Consider the following 16,934-nt stretch of genomic DNA (forward strand, 5'->3'; position numbering starts at 1 on the left):
TCGCCAGCGTCGCGAGAAGATCCACTTCCAGGGCGTAGGAGAGATGGGAGGTTGCGGAGGGAGAGGACGCGGCGACACCGGAAGTAGTTGGCTCTCACATCCGGGCTTCGGTCGCAGCGACTTGTCTCGGGGCCTAGCGACAACATGGCGGACTTGTCTCTGGACGAGCTGATCCGGAAACGTGGCGTCAGTGTGAACACGAAGGGGAGGTGAGCCGTGGAAGGAGCCTGGAGGGCGGAGAGGCCCCCCCTTGCCCGCGAGGGTTCCCTTCCCCCCACGTCGCTGCCCGGAGGCGGGATCCGTGCTCTGCTCCGGCAGGATCCGGCTGGGGATGTGCACTCGGTGCTCCGATTGGCGCGCTCTCCTGTCAGTCATCGCCCACTGGAGCGTTCGGTTCTGCTTGGCCGTTCTCGGCAGTGAGGTCTCCGAGGCCGAGTGTGTGTGTGTTTCGCACCATAGACGTGGGTCTGCGTGGAGAGGGGGCAGCACCCTCCTTCCGCAGGTCTCTCGGCGCCTTCATTGTACTGATTCTGGCGCTTTGTCCCTAAGGGCGGCCCAAAACATTGTGTGTATTCCAAGTGGGGCATCTTGTGTGCTGAGATGGGACAGTATTTGTTTCGGGGTGACAAACTATGCGCTATAGCATACAACCAATAACTGATTGCAGAGACTTTTGGGGTGGCTTTGTGCATTGGGCCAGCCCTGCTTCTTCGCCTTGTGCATCATACAAAATTATTGGCCTTTGCTTTTCATAGTGCCAATGTTTCTGTTCCTGAACTCTCCTCTTTTTTTGCTACTTTTACATGCAAGGCGATCTATAGCCTCCATAAACAATTGTTCTATTATAAGATGGAGCCGTTTCTGAAGAGAATGGTCTGTTGTGCCTTCAGTTGAATTCACTACTGGATAACACAAGTTAAATCCACAAAATAGAGGGCATGCTTTAGCATGGGAAATGTTGCTTAAGTAATAATGCAGAGAAATTTGTCTCATTAGAGAGCATTTAGATAAATAAATTAACAGCTTTGCTTATCTGCAGTGAAGAGGTCACATCTTTACAATGTTGCCAAGGGAACAGGCAGCACTCACCTTTCATTCTGATTCTTAGACAGTGTCCACCAGTTTGAGCGAAATGTGTTAAACAGAGAAGCAAAAAACCAGCCAACATGTTCTTTGAAATATAGTTAAGAATTAATTCTGATTTCCCCCTTTCCCCTCCTATAAAAGCATGTTTTCCATTTAATATCAGGATGTTCTATTGTAATTGAAATGCTGCTTGGTAAGCTGACTAGATGTCAGTTATATCTCTTAAATTCCCTGTTATATATATATATATATATTTAACCCTGTATCCCATTTCAACCCATTTTAACAATATCCCAAAATTTTGGTGCAGTACATGCATTCTTCACAAACACAGATCTGTGGTTGAAATATGAATTTCAAAGCTATGAGGGGCAAGCAATTCTATCTCTCTTAAATATTAATTGTTTTCCAAAGGAATGTATGTATATTAGATTATCCTTGTCAGTCAACTTGTATAATAACACTGGATTCCATTGTTGGCCTTTTCGCAGGTCTTAGTGTCTTCCCTTTTCTTTCACCAGCTCCAGCCTTCTCTTGGAGTTCAGATTTTAAAATCTCTGAACCTTCAATTTGGCCTCTTCTATCACTTGGTGGAACTCTTGGGTTAGATCATAGAATTGTAGAACTATGAAGTTGGAAGGGATCTCAAGGGTCATCTTGTCCAACCCCCTACAATGCAGGAATCTCAGTTAGATCATAAATGACAGGTGGCCATTCAACCTCTGCTTAAAAACCTCCAAGGAAGGAGAGTCCACCATCTCTCATGGGAGTCTGTTCCACTGTTGAACATCTCTTACTGTCAGAAAGTTCTTCCTGATGTTTAGTCGGAATCCATGTTTACTCGGAATGTGAATCTATTGGTTTGGGTCCTAGCCTCCGGAGCATGAGAAAACTGCTCCAGCCCTTTAAATATTGGAAGATGGCTATCATATTTCCTCTCAGTCTCCTCTTTACCAGGCTAAAGATACTCAATACCCTCAATCATTCAAGGCTTGGTTTCTGGACCCTTTATCATCCTGGTCACCCTCCTCTGCACACATTGCAGCTTAACTTCTTAAAATGCAGCAGTTTGTTGCTTTTAACACCTGACATTTCTGTTCCAGGCTGAACACAAGGCCATTATTTGGCAGTAGACCTCGAATTGGCGTTCAACAAACTTTTCTAAGCAGATCGGCACCAAGTGTTGGTTTCCAGAGGACATTTGATGCACGACAGAAGATTGGCCTTACTGATGCCCGACACAAAATTGGCGTGAAAGATGCCCGGGAGAAACTGCTTCAGAAAGATGCCAGGTTTAAAATCCAAGGAAAAGTGCAAGACGCCCGGGAAATGCTGAATTCCCGAAAGCAGCAAGTGACCAAAGTTGTTGATGCCAGAGAGAAGATCAGTCTGAAAAGGAGCACTCCTAGTGCAGCCGTTGTGAAAGCTGCTGTGGAAACGGTGGCCCCTGCCATGAAGATCACAAAAACAATTCAAGTAGGTTATAGTCAATATCTCTGCAGTCTATTGTTGTCTCTCCAGCACTATCCTATGTGCTGGCAGCTCCTGGAGCACTAGTTGCATGTATTTCAAGGGAAACAGTTGGGGAAAGCATTAATGTGGCATTATATCGCATGTGTAATACAGAAAACGAAATCCATGAATCTGAGTTCTGACAGTCTGCATTGTTTCATAATCTGATAATTAAAAGTAGAGATCTTAGTTCTTCCTTTAAGCTTTGAGTATGCCATCATGATGAAACAAGGGATTTCACTGAAATCTGTAGGTGTTAATGATGTGTCTTTCTCTCTTCATCACAGCAGAAGGCTGCAACTCCATTGCACACTCATCCTGCATGCATGAAGGTCAACATTGTGAACAATCACACAAACAAACAGGTGTGTGCCATTCAGTAACAGAGTGGAGTTGTCAATTGTTGTAAAATCTAGTAATCTTTGAATATGTGTTTAATATTTATTTCATTTATTTCAGTTGCTTCCAGTGAAACACCCTGAAGTGATTTTATGTTTGATTTTGGACATTGGCATTATAAACTAATTTAAAAGTTTTATTTGCCTTATGTAATATGTTCACAGCCTACAGGCTGAGAGTGTTATCTGCATCCATTTCATTCATGTAACTCACAGTTTCCCATATGTGTAGTATCTTGCAGTGACAATTCACAAAGTAGATTTGTGGTGCCTTTGGATCTTACCCCTACATTCTTGTACTCGCTTATTACAATCCTTTCAGTACTTAGGAAATATCATTTTTAACTTCTGGCCTCTATGTCTACCTATTTTGATGTTATTGGCCAATCTTGTATTATCACAGTACACCTACACGGGAAAGAAATCCTGTTTACTCTGTCTGCCATTGGCTAATCCTTTATGTTACAAAGTTGTTGGGCAGATTAATGCTTGGCATTAGTGCTGAGAGGGATTGAAGAAACTCTGGGCCAAACCGAAATTTATGACAAATGTGTGTCTGCATGTAATGTACTTTTAAAAAATGCTAATTGCCACTAATTGAGAAGGATGCAGTAATTGATTGTGATGGGTGGGGTATTTAACCCATCCCACACTGTGATCTTGAGGAAATTCCCACTTTTCAGGCTGCTGTTTGCATCAGGAGTAAGGTCCCACTGACTCCTGTGGGAACTTTCTGCACAATGCAAATTGTAGCAGGGGAGGGAATTTCACTTCAGATGATGACAGGGAGGAGAAGGTTACATTCCCCCTCATGCCACAATCCTGATCCTCACCAACATCTGCACATGGATATTTGCATTTTAGAAATTGTGCATGTTAAATGCAAAGGTGCATTTAATATCATGTTTAGATTGAGTCTTCAAATTTGAGTTGAATTGAACAGCCTGAGGTTCCTGTATTGCAGGGGTTTGGACTAGATGACCCTGAGGATCTCTTCTAACTTTACAGTTCTATGAATGCTACTTAAAAGTCCTTTTTATTTTCATGTCCTGTTATTAAGATGCAGCAAATCAAAGTGGCTACATACATGTATTTGCTGAGGCATATCTTCAGAAAAACCTATTAGTAAGCATGCATAGAACTGTTTTAAGTGCATCAGTCTAGACTCTTTAGAATATCTGCATTATATCAGCAACCAGAAACATCAAATCAACCACTTGCATTTATAAGTTACTTGGGGTTTTTTTGTTTGTTTCTTTCTTTTTAGTCTCCGTATGATGTAGAAGATGATGAAGAAACTGTATCTCCCTTTCCTAATAAGCAAATGAAGATCACTACCACAAACAGCTTTCTGCACAGTGCGGTAAGGGTCTGTCTCATTAGCTTCTCCACTCCCTCTACTTCCCAGTGGACATGTACTTTGGTTGTTTTGCATGTGCTCTGCGCTTGTATTGGCTGGACTTACTGGTTCCAGGTTTATGGTTTTCTTGCATTCTTTTACCTTAAAACAGGGCAGCAGATTGCTGGCCCATGGGCCAAATGTGGCCTATAACAGGTTGCCATCCAGCCCATGCCCCATAAAGTGAGCTCTTGTGGAGGAATAGATCTCTGTTTCCATCCCAGCAGTCTACTCTGTTTCTGTGCAAGGTGCAGAGAAAGAAAAGAGATGGGAAGTTAGGGAGAAAAAAGGTTTCTTTCTCCACTGCCAGTAGGTGGCCCATGTCCACTTTCCCCCATGGGAATGGGGCTCTGTAGAGCTCCAACGGCCCCCGAGCTGCTGCTTGCACCTGTACCAAATAGAGTGGCAATAGCCTGCACTACTGGCAAAAACAAACTTGCTCGTTCTCCTCTTGGGTCTGCAGTTAGTCTGTCTTCTCTTTGCTCAGGCAAACCAGTAACTGAAACTGTGCTGTGTCATTTGACTTTTTCTAATCAGAACGACTCTTTCATACTAATCATTTTCAAAGCGTTTCATGGCAGAGAGTTCTGTAGGCTAAATGCGTTGCCTGTCTTACATAGGGACTTTATTTTATGAAAGCAAGATAAAGCATATTTTATTTACACTATCTGTAGTCGGGCTGATCATATGCCCGTACTCTTGTCCTAAGCTAAACCTCCAAAACACCCTAGGCAATGGAACTGTGTCACTGGGATTAATAGGATTATTCTGGTGGAAATAGAACCTGGATTGCAGCCTAAATTTGATATTCTGGATAATCTTTGTCCATTTAGGTATTTTTTAAAAAAAAAAAACCTTTGAAATGGACAACTAAAATGGTGTGCAGCAATCCACAATGGATTTATGCTGTGATGTTAAGGGGTATGGTATTCTGATTTTCTTTATGAGTAAAGTACCAAATAAAGATGACACTTCCAGCACATTATCTCACATTTTCCCAAGATTGTAGTAACTCCCTTAAAACTTTGGGTGGTTTCTGCCATTTTTAGACCCTAGGGACCTAGTTTTTGAAAGATTCTTTCAAAGTTCTTTAGCTTATGTCCACTTACTTGAAGTAAAATTCATTGAATGTGGTAAGGCTTCTTTCCAGATAAACATGCATAAATACTCTGTTAGTTTATCCTTCTCGTCTTAAATGCTTCTTGCATACGTTATGATTTTAAATCATCGTCTTAAATGCTTCTTGCATACGTTATGATTTTACTATATCACAATTTCTCTTCTTTTCCAGACAACTAATAAAAGCTTCGTTAAGATCCTTATTTTCCCAAACTAACAACCTGATTAGTTTGACCTGATTTATCAAAAGTAGTTGTGCGAGGATAAGGTGGGATGGGGGGAGTTTTCCTAACTTGTAAAACAGTTAAAAGTTGATAATGGAATGTGCTGTCTTTACACAAAATGTGAAATCTGTTTTCAGTACTTGATAATTCAAGCATTTCTAACCCGCAACAATTAACCAGTGTACACAAATACTAAAAGGAATTTTTGAATGCATTAGCTGACTTCAGGGACTGAATAGTCTTCTCTACGTCACATTGGCTTTGTTTCTAAGGTTAAATCTTTATGGAATGGGAAATCTTGCTGAGTAGCTGCTGCTTAGGGGAGGAGGAAGTAGTTCTGCTTCTGGCACTTGCAGTATTCAGGGATTTGTGTTCTCCATTTACATAGGCTGGACTCAGTGGGAACAAGTTCTCTCTGTCAAAGACAGTCCCCCTCACGAAAGTTGTGCAGAACGATGCCTATACGGCCCCCACAGCTCCACCATCCCCCATCCGGACAAAGGCCCTGACAAACATGTCCCGAACCTTGGTGACCAAGGAAGAACCCCCCAAAGAGCCACCACCAGTTGAGGTGAGTCAAGGACACAAATATCTTTTTGTGGCCGCTACAGCTTCCTATTCTGGATTTTAATAACAAGAATTATGTGCAGCTGAATGGGGGAAAATTATTTCCTTCTTCCAGAGAAAACAGTGGAATTGGACATGGTAACTTGAAGAACTGGTAGAATTTGAAACCCATTTGCTTCTCATGCCTGCTATGCAGACATTTGTCATATATGATTTCTTGTTGAAATATTCTCAGAGATTAACAGAATCTACCAAAAACAGTAGAAATTAAATTTTGAAGGCTGGATTTTGCTGAATCTTACCCTTGTCTTTACCCCACTTCCTCAAAGCCCCGTTTACTTTGATCTATCTCCCCGTCCCCCAATCCCAGACTATATGCATGTGACACATTTGTCTGTTTCTTGGCAGCCGGCCTTCAGTCCATTAGAAGGTACTAAAATGACTGTGAATAATCTGCACCCTCGAGTCACTGAAGAGGATATTGTTGTGAGTACTTTATATTGTTGAAATCAGGAGTTTGCTTGTGTCCTGTATCCGTGTTCTACCCATTGTTTATAAAGTAAAATGGAATGTGTGCTTTCTTGGGAGAGCCTGGAGAATCTTAGGTGGTAGCATTAAGGAGCTAGGTAGATGTTTGCAAAAGCTCCAAGACACCTAAATATCTTCAAAAAATTGACTTGAGAGCAATCTAACGACTTTGAGGAGAACCACCCCTGTGTGTTCCAGAATTACTCTCCTGAATGAAGTCCTGGCAGGCTCCATTGTGTTCTTCACACAGTAGGAAAGTTTCCAAAGTTTGTGAAATCCAGAACAGTTTGCAGGCAGCGCTCTGACGCCAGGTTTACTGTCACATTCCCTCTGACTTTTGGTGTGTGGGAAATGATCCCAGTGTAGCTTTAGTTAAACTGGATGTTCCGTTGCTCTACATCAGGCATGTCCAACTCCCAAGAGACTGTGATCTACTCCCAGTATTAAAAAACTGGCAGTGATCCACCCATTGTCATTGGAGGGAGCAGGAGCGTGCGTGGGGTGGGTGGATTGCCCAGAATTGTTGAGCTTTTTTGGGGGGGGATTGCACAGTTGTTGAGCTTTCCCCCCGTAACTTTCTGTACACAATAAGGATCCCACAATCTGCCAGGGATCTACCAGTCTACTGGTTGGACATCCTTGCTCTACATGTAGTTTTCTGAGGATATACGGGATGTTAGGAATGCAAGGACTTCTTCGTGTAATGTATGAGAAACTTTAGGCATTCACTCTCACAAGATGTGATTATTAGATCATGCGGCCTTTAAAAAGGAGCAGACATAGTTGTGGAACGTGGCTCTAATTGTGGATAGCTACATCGAACCTCAATTTATACTATCTTTTGGGTAATAAAGTACTTTCGTACTCTGATTCCGAGTTTATTACCTAAAGCATGGATTGTGGGGTGGGGGTGAGGGAGGGGCCTCTGTCCCGCAGACTTAACTAGGTCCACGCAGCCTCCCAATTTGGTCTGCTCTGCTGTTCTTCCCCAGCCACAACCATATGTCACTCAGCTGATATCATACAAACAAAGCACCCGCCGCAAAGGAATAATCAGGAGCCTTGGTGTGTGCTCCCAATGTTCCTTTGCAAGTGCTGTTTGTGTTCAACACTGTTCCGATTGGGTGCTGAATGCAAGCCACACTGCTTTCACCAGGGTCACAGCCACCTGACAAATGACATCAGATGATTGACAAGAGAGAAGCCTGGGTTATTGGTCAATTGTAGCAGATGGGGGGTCAGCCACAATTTGAATTGGTCCTGTGGCCAAAAAGTGGTTTCCCATCCCTGACCTAAATATATTTATCTGACTGTTGTTGGAAACAGAAGGCTGGACTAAGTGTTCCTCTGTGTGCTCCAGCAAGGCAACCTCTATGTTCTTAATGTGTGAGTGTTCAAATATCAGAGTTGGCCGCTGTGGCCTTGACTTCCACACTAAATTCCACACTAACAAGAAATGCTTACAATTACTGATAACAGTAGCAAAGATGAGCTAAGTTAAATAAAACTATACTGTACTGTGCTCTTTCCTCAGGAGTTGTTCTGTGTATGTGGTGCCCTAAAGCGAGCCCGTTTAGTGCACCCCGGAATGGCTGAGGTGGTGTTTGTGAAAAAGGAAGATGCCATTACTGCGTATAAGAAATACAACAACAGATGCTTGGATGGTGAGTGTGAGCCTCATGTAGAACGCAGAAACATTTTACTTCCCTGAAGATCTCAGGTGGTACTTCTTCTGTGTGTAAGAAGTCAGGAAATTATTAATTAATTGTTAATGACTGCCATGAGGGGCTGAGCAGTTCTTAGACTATTATTGTATCAGGTGTTTAGAAGACATAAAATTTGTTCATATTGGAGTGAAAGTGATATTGCAGGCACATAGATGATAACTTGCCCCTACACCAACTGGATATACAGTAATACCAAGTTTGTGAGAATTAATGCTCTTGAGAGACTGCAGAAACTTTGCTGTTTCAGAGTTTGGGTAAGTAGTTAGGGTATTGGCATGAGGAGGGATATTGGTTCATTTTGTCCTTGTTTTTATTATGTATTTTGTGTTTTTATCTTGTATTTTTATGCTGTGACTGCTCTGAGCTCTGCAGATGCAGGGCAGTATAGAAATTTAATTAATAATAATAATGTATCTCAAAATAGAGAAGCTTAGGCTCAAACTGTGTATAATGGTGGCAAATCTGTGCATTCAAATCCAGGGATCTTGTTTACTGAGCAGAATGGATGCACAGTAAAGAAACCTATACCACTTTCCTAAGGTTTAATACTTGGTTTTCTTTGTTCTTCTCCATCAGGCCAGCCAATGAAATGCAACCTTCATATGAATGGGAATATCATCACATCAGACCAACCTATCTTGCTGTATGTGCATATGGGTTTGTGTTCATAAAACTATGGTGTAACATTTTTGCTCCTTCACAAGGTGCCATATAATTTTTGTACCCAAGCAAAATACCAAACAAGAGTTTGCTGATATTCAGATTAAAGCTTTTTTTACTAATTTTCCTATATATCCAGCACTGCTGTTCAGATTATCATCTGTATGAACAGTTGTCCTTCCATCTAAATATGGCAATAGGCTTCTCCCAGCCTGTAATTGCTGGCTTAATAATCAGAACAACAGTTTTGGTTCAGCAGTATAAATTGATCTGCATTTCACCATTCGACAACTATTGATGGTGGAGCTCCCTAGGGTTCACTGTGTTCTTCTTTTCCCTTTCCATAACTTTTTTTACCTTAATCTGAAATCCTGAAAAGTACACTTGGCTTAAGCTAGCTATGCAGGCAATGGATGGTAATTGCTGAAAAGAGTAAGCTCTGCTGCTTGACTTGACACTTGTTCTGTCGTGAGGCTAAATAGTGTATCTCTTCTTGTTCTCCCTAGTCGATTGAGTGACACCCCCTCAGTGAAGAAGGAAGGTGAACCACGTCGGACAAGTGTAGGAGCCGCCTCAAATCCACCAGCTGAAGTGGATCCTGATACCATCTTAAAAGCACTCTTCAAATCCTCAGGGACCTCCGCCTCTGTGCAACCTACAGAGTTCAAAATCAAACTTTGAGGAGTGGCAGGCAAGGAGTGGACTGGAAAACTTGTTGAGCGTGAGAGATAGGGAGACAAGTGTGGGAACGCAACTGATGTTGTGTTTGACCATGCTGAAACCTTTGTTTTTGTACAATTGCTACCTTCCTGTACAGTAGTGTTCTCCCTAATGTATGTGTTCTGTTTTCATAGTTGGAGTTTTTGTCCACATATTTCTAATGGAATAATCTTCCCTTCCTCCAGTGATATATCACCAAGCTTAGAACATTTAACTCTTTTTCCTTTGTTTCAACCACCCTACCTGTATCCAGCCAGTGAAAAGTGCAGCTAGCAAAGGATGTGAGTAGCATCTGTTTGGCACTTGCACCCTTTGAGTGAGAGATGAGAGTCCTTTTTGCTTTTTATTGATGATGGACTGCATTTCCTTTTCAATTCAGCTCTGTCTATGGCAGAGGCCAGGATTTGGTAGCGGTGTTAGCTGTTCTGAAATTGTAAAATTAGTGAAGGAGAAGCAGCAGCAAATGTTCTCTTCGTTCAGCAGCTAATGGAAGGGACTGTGAAGGCAATGCAAATAGGTATAGACACAGGAACATAGCACATCTTACACTTCATCGTCTTCTTTTGTCGTTGTAATAATCTGCTAGTGCACTGAGAGAAAGAAGCATGTGCCCTGGTGTTGGTGTACTCTTCAGTCCAGGAAGTCTCACAGATGCTCTCTTTGTGAGAATGCATGGGCTTTCTTTCACTTTGTACCATTTACAATGTGTTTTTACTATGAAATTATGTATTGGGCAAGAAGAAAGTGTTTCTGGCTTCAGCAATCACTTCTCATGCCTGATGCCTTAGAAGCACTGCAGTAAATAGAGGTCCTCATTCGTTCAGTCCTGACAGATTCCGATGCACCACTATGTTTTGTAGCACCTACACCTTTCTTGGAGGTTAATGACACCCAAATAAACTCCAATGATAACCCCCTAGGAACTATTTCTACAGGGTATCTGTTTTTACCCTACACTACTTTATCCCCGAGTGTAATAGTCAGGAAAAAATCCAGCCTCCTGCTCTCATGGAATTGTCAATTGTAAGAGTTGCACCTTTCAGTACTCTGGGCATGACTGCTGCTGCTGTACAGCACTGTTGCTTATTTTTCTGTACTGGGAAATGGCGGGTGTCTCTTGTGGTTCATATAGAGGAGAATCTACTTATTGGTTTGGCATAGAACAGGGATAGCAGGAAAATGAGTTGCCTATAGCAAATGAGGATGATTTGTTTTTTGGCCATGCTGAATTTCCTCTGACATGCCAGTCTTTGCTAAGACAAAAACATACTTCCTTTTTCTAGCAACCCATTTAGTCCAGTGAAAATGGAAAACTGACAAGGGTTAAGAATAACTGTATTGGTTTTATACTAAATAAACATGCAGATACTTGTATGGGGGCTTGCATTTTTATACTTCCAGCTACAAGACGAGAGCAATGCTGTTTATCTGTGCTAAAACCTTGCAGTGTAATATATCTGCTTTCTTCCATTGTAGAACCTGGTGCTCAGTGGATTCTACATTCCTTTTGCTCTTTGTTCTGTACAGTTTCTTAGTTTCATTTAGCAGGTACACACGTTATGTCACACAATAAACCTTCACAACATGGAAGGCATTTGCTTCCCAATGGGTTTTTTAAATCTGAATTACTAATTTAGGACCGGTCATAATTTCACCCTTACTGGGGAGATGTGCTTATGAACGACAAATGATATTTTGTGCAGAACTGCTGTTCCCTGTACCTGTGTTTCATTAGCAGTTGGTTACAGGGGAAGGGAAGGTTGGGGCTGGAGGACATTATGTATTATGTTTCTGAATAAACGTTTGTTATACAGAACCTGTATTTTGCCCTGCCTTCTTGGATTGCAAGGAAATCAACTGATTAGTCAATAGAGTCCTGTTGGTTTTTCACTTTTGGGGGTGCCTGTCAGCAGAATCAAATAATAAAGCTTTCTGTGGATTGTGTCTTTTAAGGCTGCTGCTGGGGGCTGCCATGTTTGAATTCTCTCCCATGGAGATGGGAGGGAAGAAGACCCAGTTCCCTGACATGCTGTTCTTTATGTGCAGGAAGATTTTTTTGTAGGGAATGTTTGAGAGGTCATGAGAGAATATTGCACAGTCTATCAGTGAAGAAGAAAACAGGATTATGCGGCATAAAAACAATATGCTATTTCATCTTCTGTGGAGCTGTTTTGTTTGACTATAGACTTCTGGGGTATTTTGACAGGTTTGCCACATACTCACTCATCTCTGTTAAAAGGAGAAATGAAATAGAAAAGCATTTAAAAAACAGACATGTTACAAGGCTGTTTTGATCCAATAAAAATACTTGTAAAGGTTTAAACATGTAATGGTTCTGGAGCATAGCAAAGGGGTAAACTGAATGACAATATGATTTTCCATCTATATTTTTAGCTGGTAAGACTTCTCATTACTCATTAAGATAGCTGTAGATATTTCAGCACCACCACTTCGTATCTTTTGAGTTCAGCTGTACTACTTGGGAGAGTATGTGAGGAAGCCAAGGTTTACTTCAGAGGTTCCCAAACTGGTCTGTAGACCAGCAGCGGCCTTTGATCTTTGTTCAGGTGGCCATTAGCATGTCCACATTAAGTATTGAGTTTTAATTGTATGCTTTTGCTTATTTTGCACTCCAGTTTGGATGCAAAGTGTGATGCAATAAAATACAAAAGCAAAAAAGAAAGAAAAACAATTTAAAAGTATATAGCATCTAGCAAAACACACTTAACACCAGGAATAAAAAAATCATTAAATTGCCAAGACCCTCAGCGATTTTAATGGCGGGGAGGGGAGAGCCACTGGCTTAATTTGAATCTGAGCTGGGCCTTGGCGCCTGTTCCCTGGGCGCAGCTGCGACCACCGAGCAAAACGAGAAGATGCGCGGGAATCTAACTGGGCTCCATCATACCGCTGGAGCGCCTGCGCACGCGCATTTAGGAGTAAGCCCCGCTGAACACAGCATGCTTTGGATTAGGATTGCGCTGGAGCTGGAAGGGCCGCGCTAAAGCGAAGGACGACTGCTGGAGAGGTGAGGGGGCGGCTATTTTTCATAGCACCCAGATCCGCCCCCCCCCCGGGGAATTAGGACTCTCCTTCACACCGCCCATCCTGGGCACCCTGAAGAACTACTACTCCCATAAACCTTTGCGGCAGTCCGTCTTGGGCTGCCGGATGACGTCACTTCCTCCGGTCCGCTAAGATGGCGCCGTCCGAAAGGGCGCGTGGGGAAGGCGTCGAGCCGGCTGCGCCCCTCGGCTATGCGGGTGAGCAGACGGAGGGGAGCGGGGTCGCCGGCATAGTGGTTCTTCCGGGGCCACGAGGGGGATGGGCTCGCCACCTTTCAAGGTGCCTCCAAGGCTCTTCTCTGGACCTGCAGGCAGTGGCGTAGCGTGGGTTGTCAGCACCCGGGGCAAGGCAAGTAATTTGCGCCCCCTAACCCGTGGATTTGCGCCCCCTAACCCGTGGATTTGCGCCCCCTAACCCGTGGATTTGCCCTAACCCCAGATGTTGCGCCCGGTGCGGCCCACCCCCCCTGCACCCCCCACGCTACGCCACTGCCTGCAGGGCAACTTCCCGGCTTGCCCGGGCTCGCTCGCGGTGCTGCCGGGCTCCCCGGGCTGCAGCCGCCCTGCCTTCCGCAAGGAAAACCGCACTCGCCATAGCTCAGGCGTTTCTGCAAGATTCTTGCCACTAAGGCACGAATCTCGGTGAGGCGGCGACGCAGAATTATGTATTCGAGGAGCATTATTGGTGTGTGTTTGTTCCTCCTATGGGGAGCTCCGTATAGAGAAATTCGGAAAATTGTGGAGAGAAATTCCACACTTTATTCATTGGATCTGTGACTAGGCAACAGGTTCTCACACCACTGTCCCCTATCTCCCCCAAAAAGTAGCGTTAAACAAGAGTGTTTGTTCTTTCTAACTCGCTTCTCGTAAAGGTGTGTTTTTTATAGTTTTTGAAGGTTTCAAAGCACAACCATACTGCATGCAAGTTGATCGGCCAGGACGTTTCTGCACATGTAGCTGACCTTTGGATTTGATGGGGGGGGCGGGTAGGGTCAGGATCTGAAGAAGTAATCTTAAATAATGGCCTTTTGCTGCAAAATGAGTGGTGCTTTGTATGTGGGATTTTGGGTTGGGCAACCAAACTCCTCTGCCCCATCTCTGGTCTCCCAGGCCCTAGCCCAACACTCCACACCATGGGATGGGGTGCATGTTTTTTACTACGAAAGATGTATTTGGGTGAGGGGAGCTGAATCCTCTTTCTGGACTGTGCTCCATTGCTTTAGGCACTTTTGTGCCAGCCCAGCTCCAGTGTCTGGAGTGAACAAATTTGAAGAGAAAAATGACTGAAGTGTTGCAGCACAGGGACATAAGGTGAAGGAAGAGAGCTTAGCTCCAGTTACCCACACCCACTGTAACTTTGCCCCATTCACTTGTAGACATACCAATAAACAGATATTTCTAAAAGTCATTGGCTGGGTAACATGATTAGTGTCTTCAGGCTGTTGTCTTTGATGTATCAAAGTGTGCTCCAGGTTATAGTTATTTGCTCCACAATTTTTCTTTTAGCTATTCCAGTTAAGTTCTCTGAAGAGCATCATTTCCCTCACTACCTCTATGTAAAGGAGCACAAAGTCAGGGAGGACACAGATGTGAAGAGGCCTCAAAACCGCACACTTTTTGTCTTGAATGTTCCCCCATATTGTACAAAGGTGAGTTTATTGGGGGGGAGGGAAGGGGATTATATGAGGGCCCCGGCAACCTGTAAACCAAGCCAAGAAGAGAACAAATATTAATACAAGAGTACCTCTACTTACGGACACAATCTGTTCCGGGGTGCCATTTGCACCCCAAAAAGTCCATAAGTAGAGTGCCACTTCTGCATGCGCACATGACATGATAGAGTACTCCTGCGCATGTGTGAAGTGCACAGATCGCTGCTGCGTGAATCAGAGAACCCGGACGTAAACACTTCTGGGTTTGCCACGTTTGTAACCAGAAAAAACGCAACGTGAAGCGAACGCTACTCGAGGTATGACTGTATTTAATTTGGAGAGCTGCGGAGAAAATGTAGAAGAGAGAGAATGGTGAATCTGTGTGTTCTTCTGGCTTTTAGAACATGTTTGCTATTTTTAAAAAGTGTATCTCAAAAATAGTAGACATACACAGCTCATAAGTTATGGGAAGACACTAATCACTGGCTCCTGGATTGCATTTGAGTTTCCTGGTCATCCAATCAGTGAACTTCACCATCAATTCAAAAAATTACAAGGGACAGCTGCAATATCCTAGTTGTCGGGTGTTCTTAAAATATAGGCTATATTAGTATCTGCATAGGAGATTGTAGCTACTGGCCTGCAGCTGATTGTTAGATGTAAATGACTAGGTAGGGTATGATTGAAGAAGCTGCCTCATACCTAGTCACACCATTTGTTCTATCTAGCTCAGAAATTGTCTGCTATGTAGCTCTCAAGAGTTTCAGATGGGACATTCTCAGCCATATCTGGAGATGGCAATAGCTAGAGATCAATGAGAGGAAAAAGAGGGAGAAGATAAAGCTTATTGAAAAGAATTAGAATTGCTTTGAAGAAGACAGTTAGGTTAGGATATCAGAACTCCTATACTTATGCTGGATATTATGTTCTATAATAAATATACATTGAGATATACTAACTATAAGCCACCCAAACACAGATAGTTAAATCTTTGTTAGTATATCTCACCCAACATATCTTGTGTGGATATGCTCAATTAAGCATGCAGAGGTGGCTTGGGGAACCTTTGGGTCTCCTGATATTGTTGGGCTACAACTCCCATCAATCCCCACCAGCATGGGATGAGGTGAGTTGGAGTCCCAACATCTGGAGCATCAAAGGTTCCCCAGCCTTGGTGTAGAGCAGGGTTTCCCAAACTTGGGAACCCTTAAGGGAAGTCTGTACACTGCAGACTAACTGTGAGTGAATTACCAAGTGACCTCCAGGGACCAGTGCCTTGTAGAGGAACCCTGGAATGTAAATTAATGTTTAATTAATATGTGAATGTGAATCAACAAGATTGGTAACTCTTCCTAGTTTCCTGTTCCTCAATTATTATTATTATTACTTTTGCCCTGAGGAAATGCCTAGGGTAAATGGTAGCGAACCCAAATCCTGAAAGGAAAGGGGCAGAGCAGGACGTGCTGTCGAGGGCATTAAAAGGTGGGGGCGGTTTTCAGCCCTAAAATGCCAAAGGATCAAGTACAGATATTAGAAAGGTAGTTAATATCAAGTACAGATATTAGAGAGGTAACTAATAATAATACAAGTATTAGAGAGGTGAGATGATGAGGGAAAATAATGGGGGATGATTTCAGGTTTCAGGAAATGTCCCTCTTATAGCCATGAATTGTCCCAAATTTCCTTTTGTTGCTTGAAGGAATGTTTGTCCAGGCTGTTCTCGGGCTGCGGTTCTGTACGCTCCGTGGAGATGTGTGACAAGCCAAGTCTGGGAGAAAAGAAAGAAATGCCCAAGACGAAGTTTTTCAACACAGAAGCACTTCAGGTAAATCTTGAACCCTTGAGCCCGGGTGGAATTTGGAGAGGTGGGTGGGAATGTAGCATTTTGGGGGTGGGGGGAAGCACTCTTAAGAAAAGGACCAGAGCTGATGCTTGACTCCCTGTTACAGCAGCTTGGACTTCATTCCCTGCAAGTTCAGCCAGCCTTGCAATTTGACATCTGCCTGTGTGTCAGGCAAAAAGGTTGCTACTTTAACAGTACTGAATTGCACTGTGGAGCTTGACCATACCCTCTCCCCTTTCCCAAGCAATATAGTGGGGAAAAGGCTTTCATCAAGGGGTGGAGGAAGGAAAGCAGGCAGTGCACACGGCATGTTTCATGGGTGAGTGTTAGGCTCTGGAGGCTGTGCACATTCCTCTTCGCCTCTTCCATGTTTAAAAACCCAGCAGCACACATGCAGCTGGACCCAGAGCTGAACCTCAGAGGCAGCATGTATG

At 43.3% G+C, this 16,934-nt stretch overlaps 2 protein-coding genes and 2 long non-coding RNA genes across 10 annotated transcripts in view; 2 read left to right on the forward strand and 2 right to left on the reverse strand.

Annotated features, from left to right (window-relative positions):
- On the forward strand, positions 1–11,756 carry POLDIP3 (DNA polymerase delta interacting protein 3). Of its 2 annotated transcripts, none has more exons than XM_083573818.1 (9): positions 1–209; positions 2,190–2,562; positions 2,886–2,963; positions 4,264–4,359; positions 6,127–6,309; positions 6,714–6,791; positions 8,368–8,497; positions 9,137–9,203; positions 9,727–11,756. In XM_083573818.1, exons 1-9 carry the CDS (start codon positions 145–147, stop codon positions 9,899–9,901), a joined length of 1,245 nt encoding a protein of 414 aa, XP_083429944.1. In that variant the 5' UTR covers positions 1–144; the 3' UTR covers positions 9,902–11,756. The 2 variants fall into 2 exon arrangements, with proteins under 2 accessions (XP_083429944.1, XP_083429945.1); XM_083573819.1 differs by having other exon boundaries at positions 29–209; positions 2,889–2,963.
- LOC310743541 lies at positions 5,498–6,118 on the reverse strand. Its single transcript, XR_014539081.1, has 2 exons — positions 5,668–6,118; positions 5,498–5,626 (listed from the first exon to the last, which is right to left on the reverse strand). It is a non-coding gene; the product is annotated as an uncharacterized lncRNA (long non-coding RNA).
- Positions 9,313–15,541, reverse strand: LOC310743550. The gene is made up of 3 exons (XR_014539090.1): positions 13,496–15,541; positions 12,849–13,310; positions 9,313–12,169 (listed from the first exon to the last, which is right to left on the reverse strand). It is a non-coding gene; the product is annotated as an uncharacterized lncRNA (long non-coding RNA).
- RRP7A (ribosomal RNA processing 7 homolog A) overlaps positions 13,104–16,934 on the forward strand; it is a 17,416-nt gene continuing 13,585 nt past the window's right edge. For 3 of the 6 annotated variants that reach the window (XM_083573858.1, XM_083573857.1, XM_083573859.1), the window contains exons 1-3: positions 13,104–13,203; positions 14,512–14,654; positions 16,357–16,482. In XM_083573858.1, coding sequence (XP_083429984.1) covers positions 13,140–13,203; positions 14,512–14,654; positions 16,357–16,482 — 333 coding nt within the window. In that variant the 5' untranslated portion in view covers positions 13,104–13,139. Of the gene's footprint in view, positions 13,204–14,251; positions 14,655–16,356; positions 16,483–16,934 lie in introns of those variants that run through there. The other 3 variants (XM_083573855.1, XM_083573854.1, XM_083573856.1) reach the window with 1 other exon arrangement.

The sequence above is a fragment of the Podarcis filfolensis genome (genome assembly GCF_964270895.1).
Source record: "Podarcis filfolensis genome assembly, chromosome: 10".
Lineage (NCBI taxonomy): Eukaryota > Metazoa > Chordata > Lepidosauria > Squamata > Lacertidae > Podarcis > Podarcis filfolensis.

Excerpts from the sequence above, each read along its gene's own strand:
- POLDIP3 (XM_083573818.1), top strand. The coding sequence starts at position 145 with ATGGCGGACTTGTCTCTGGACGAGCTGATCCGGAAACGTGGCGTCAGT. Across the intron at positions 2,563-2,885 it reads AGATCACAAAAACAATTCAA|CAGAAGGCTGCAACTCCATT; the intron begins GTAGGTTATAGT and ends TCTTCATCACAG. Across the intron at positions 6,792-8,367 it reads TCACTGAAGAGGATATTGTT|GAGTTGTTCTGTGTATGTGG; the intron begins GTGAGTACTTTA and ends CTCTTTCCTCAG.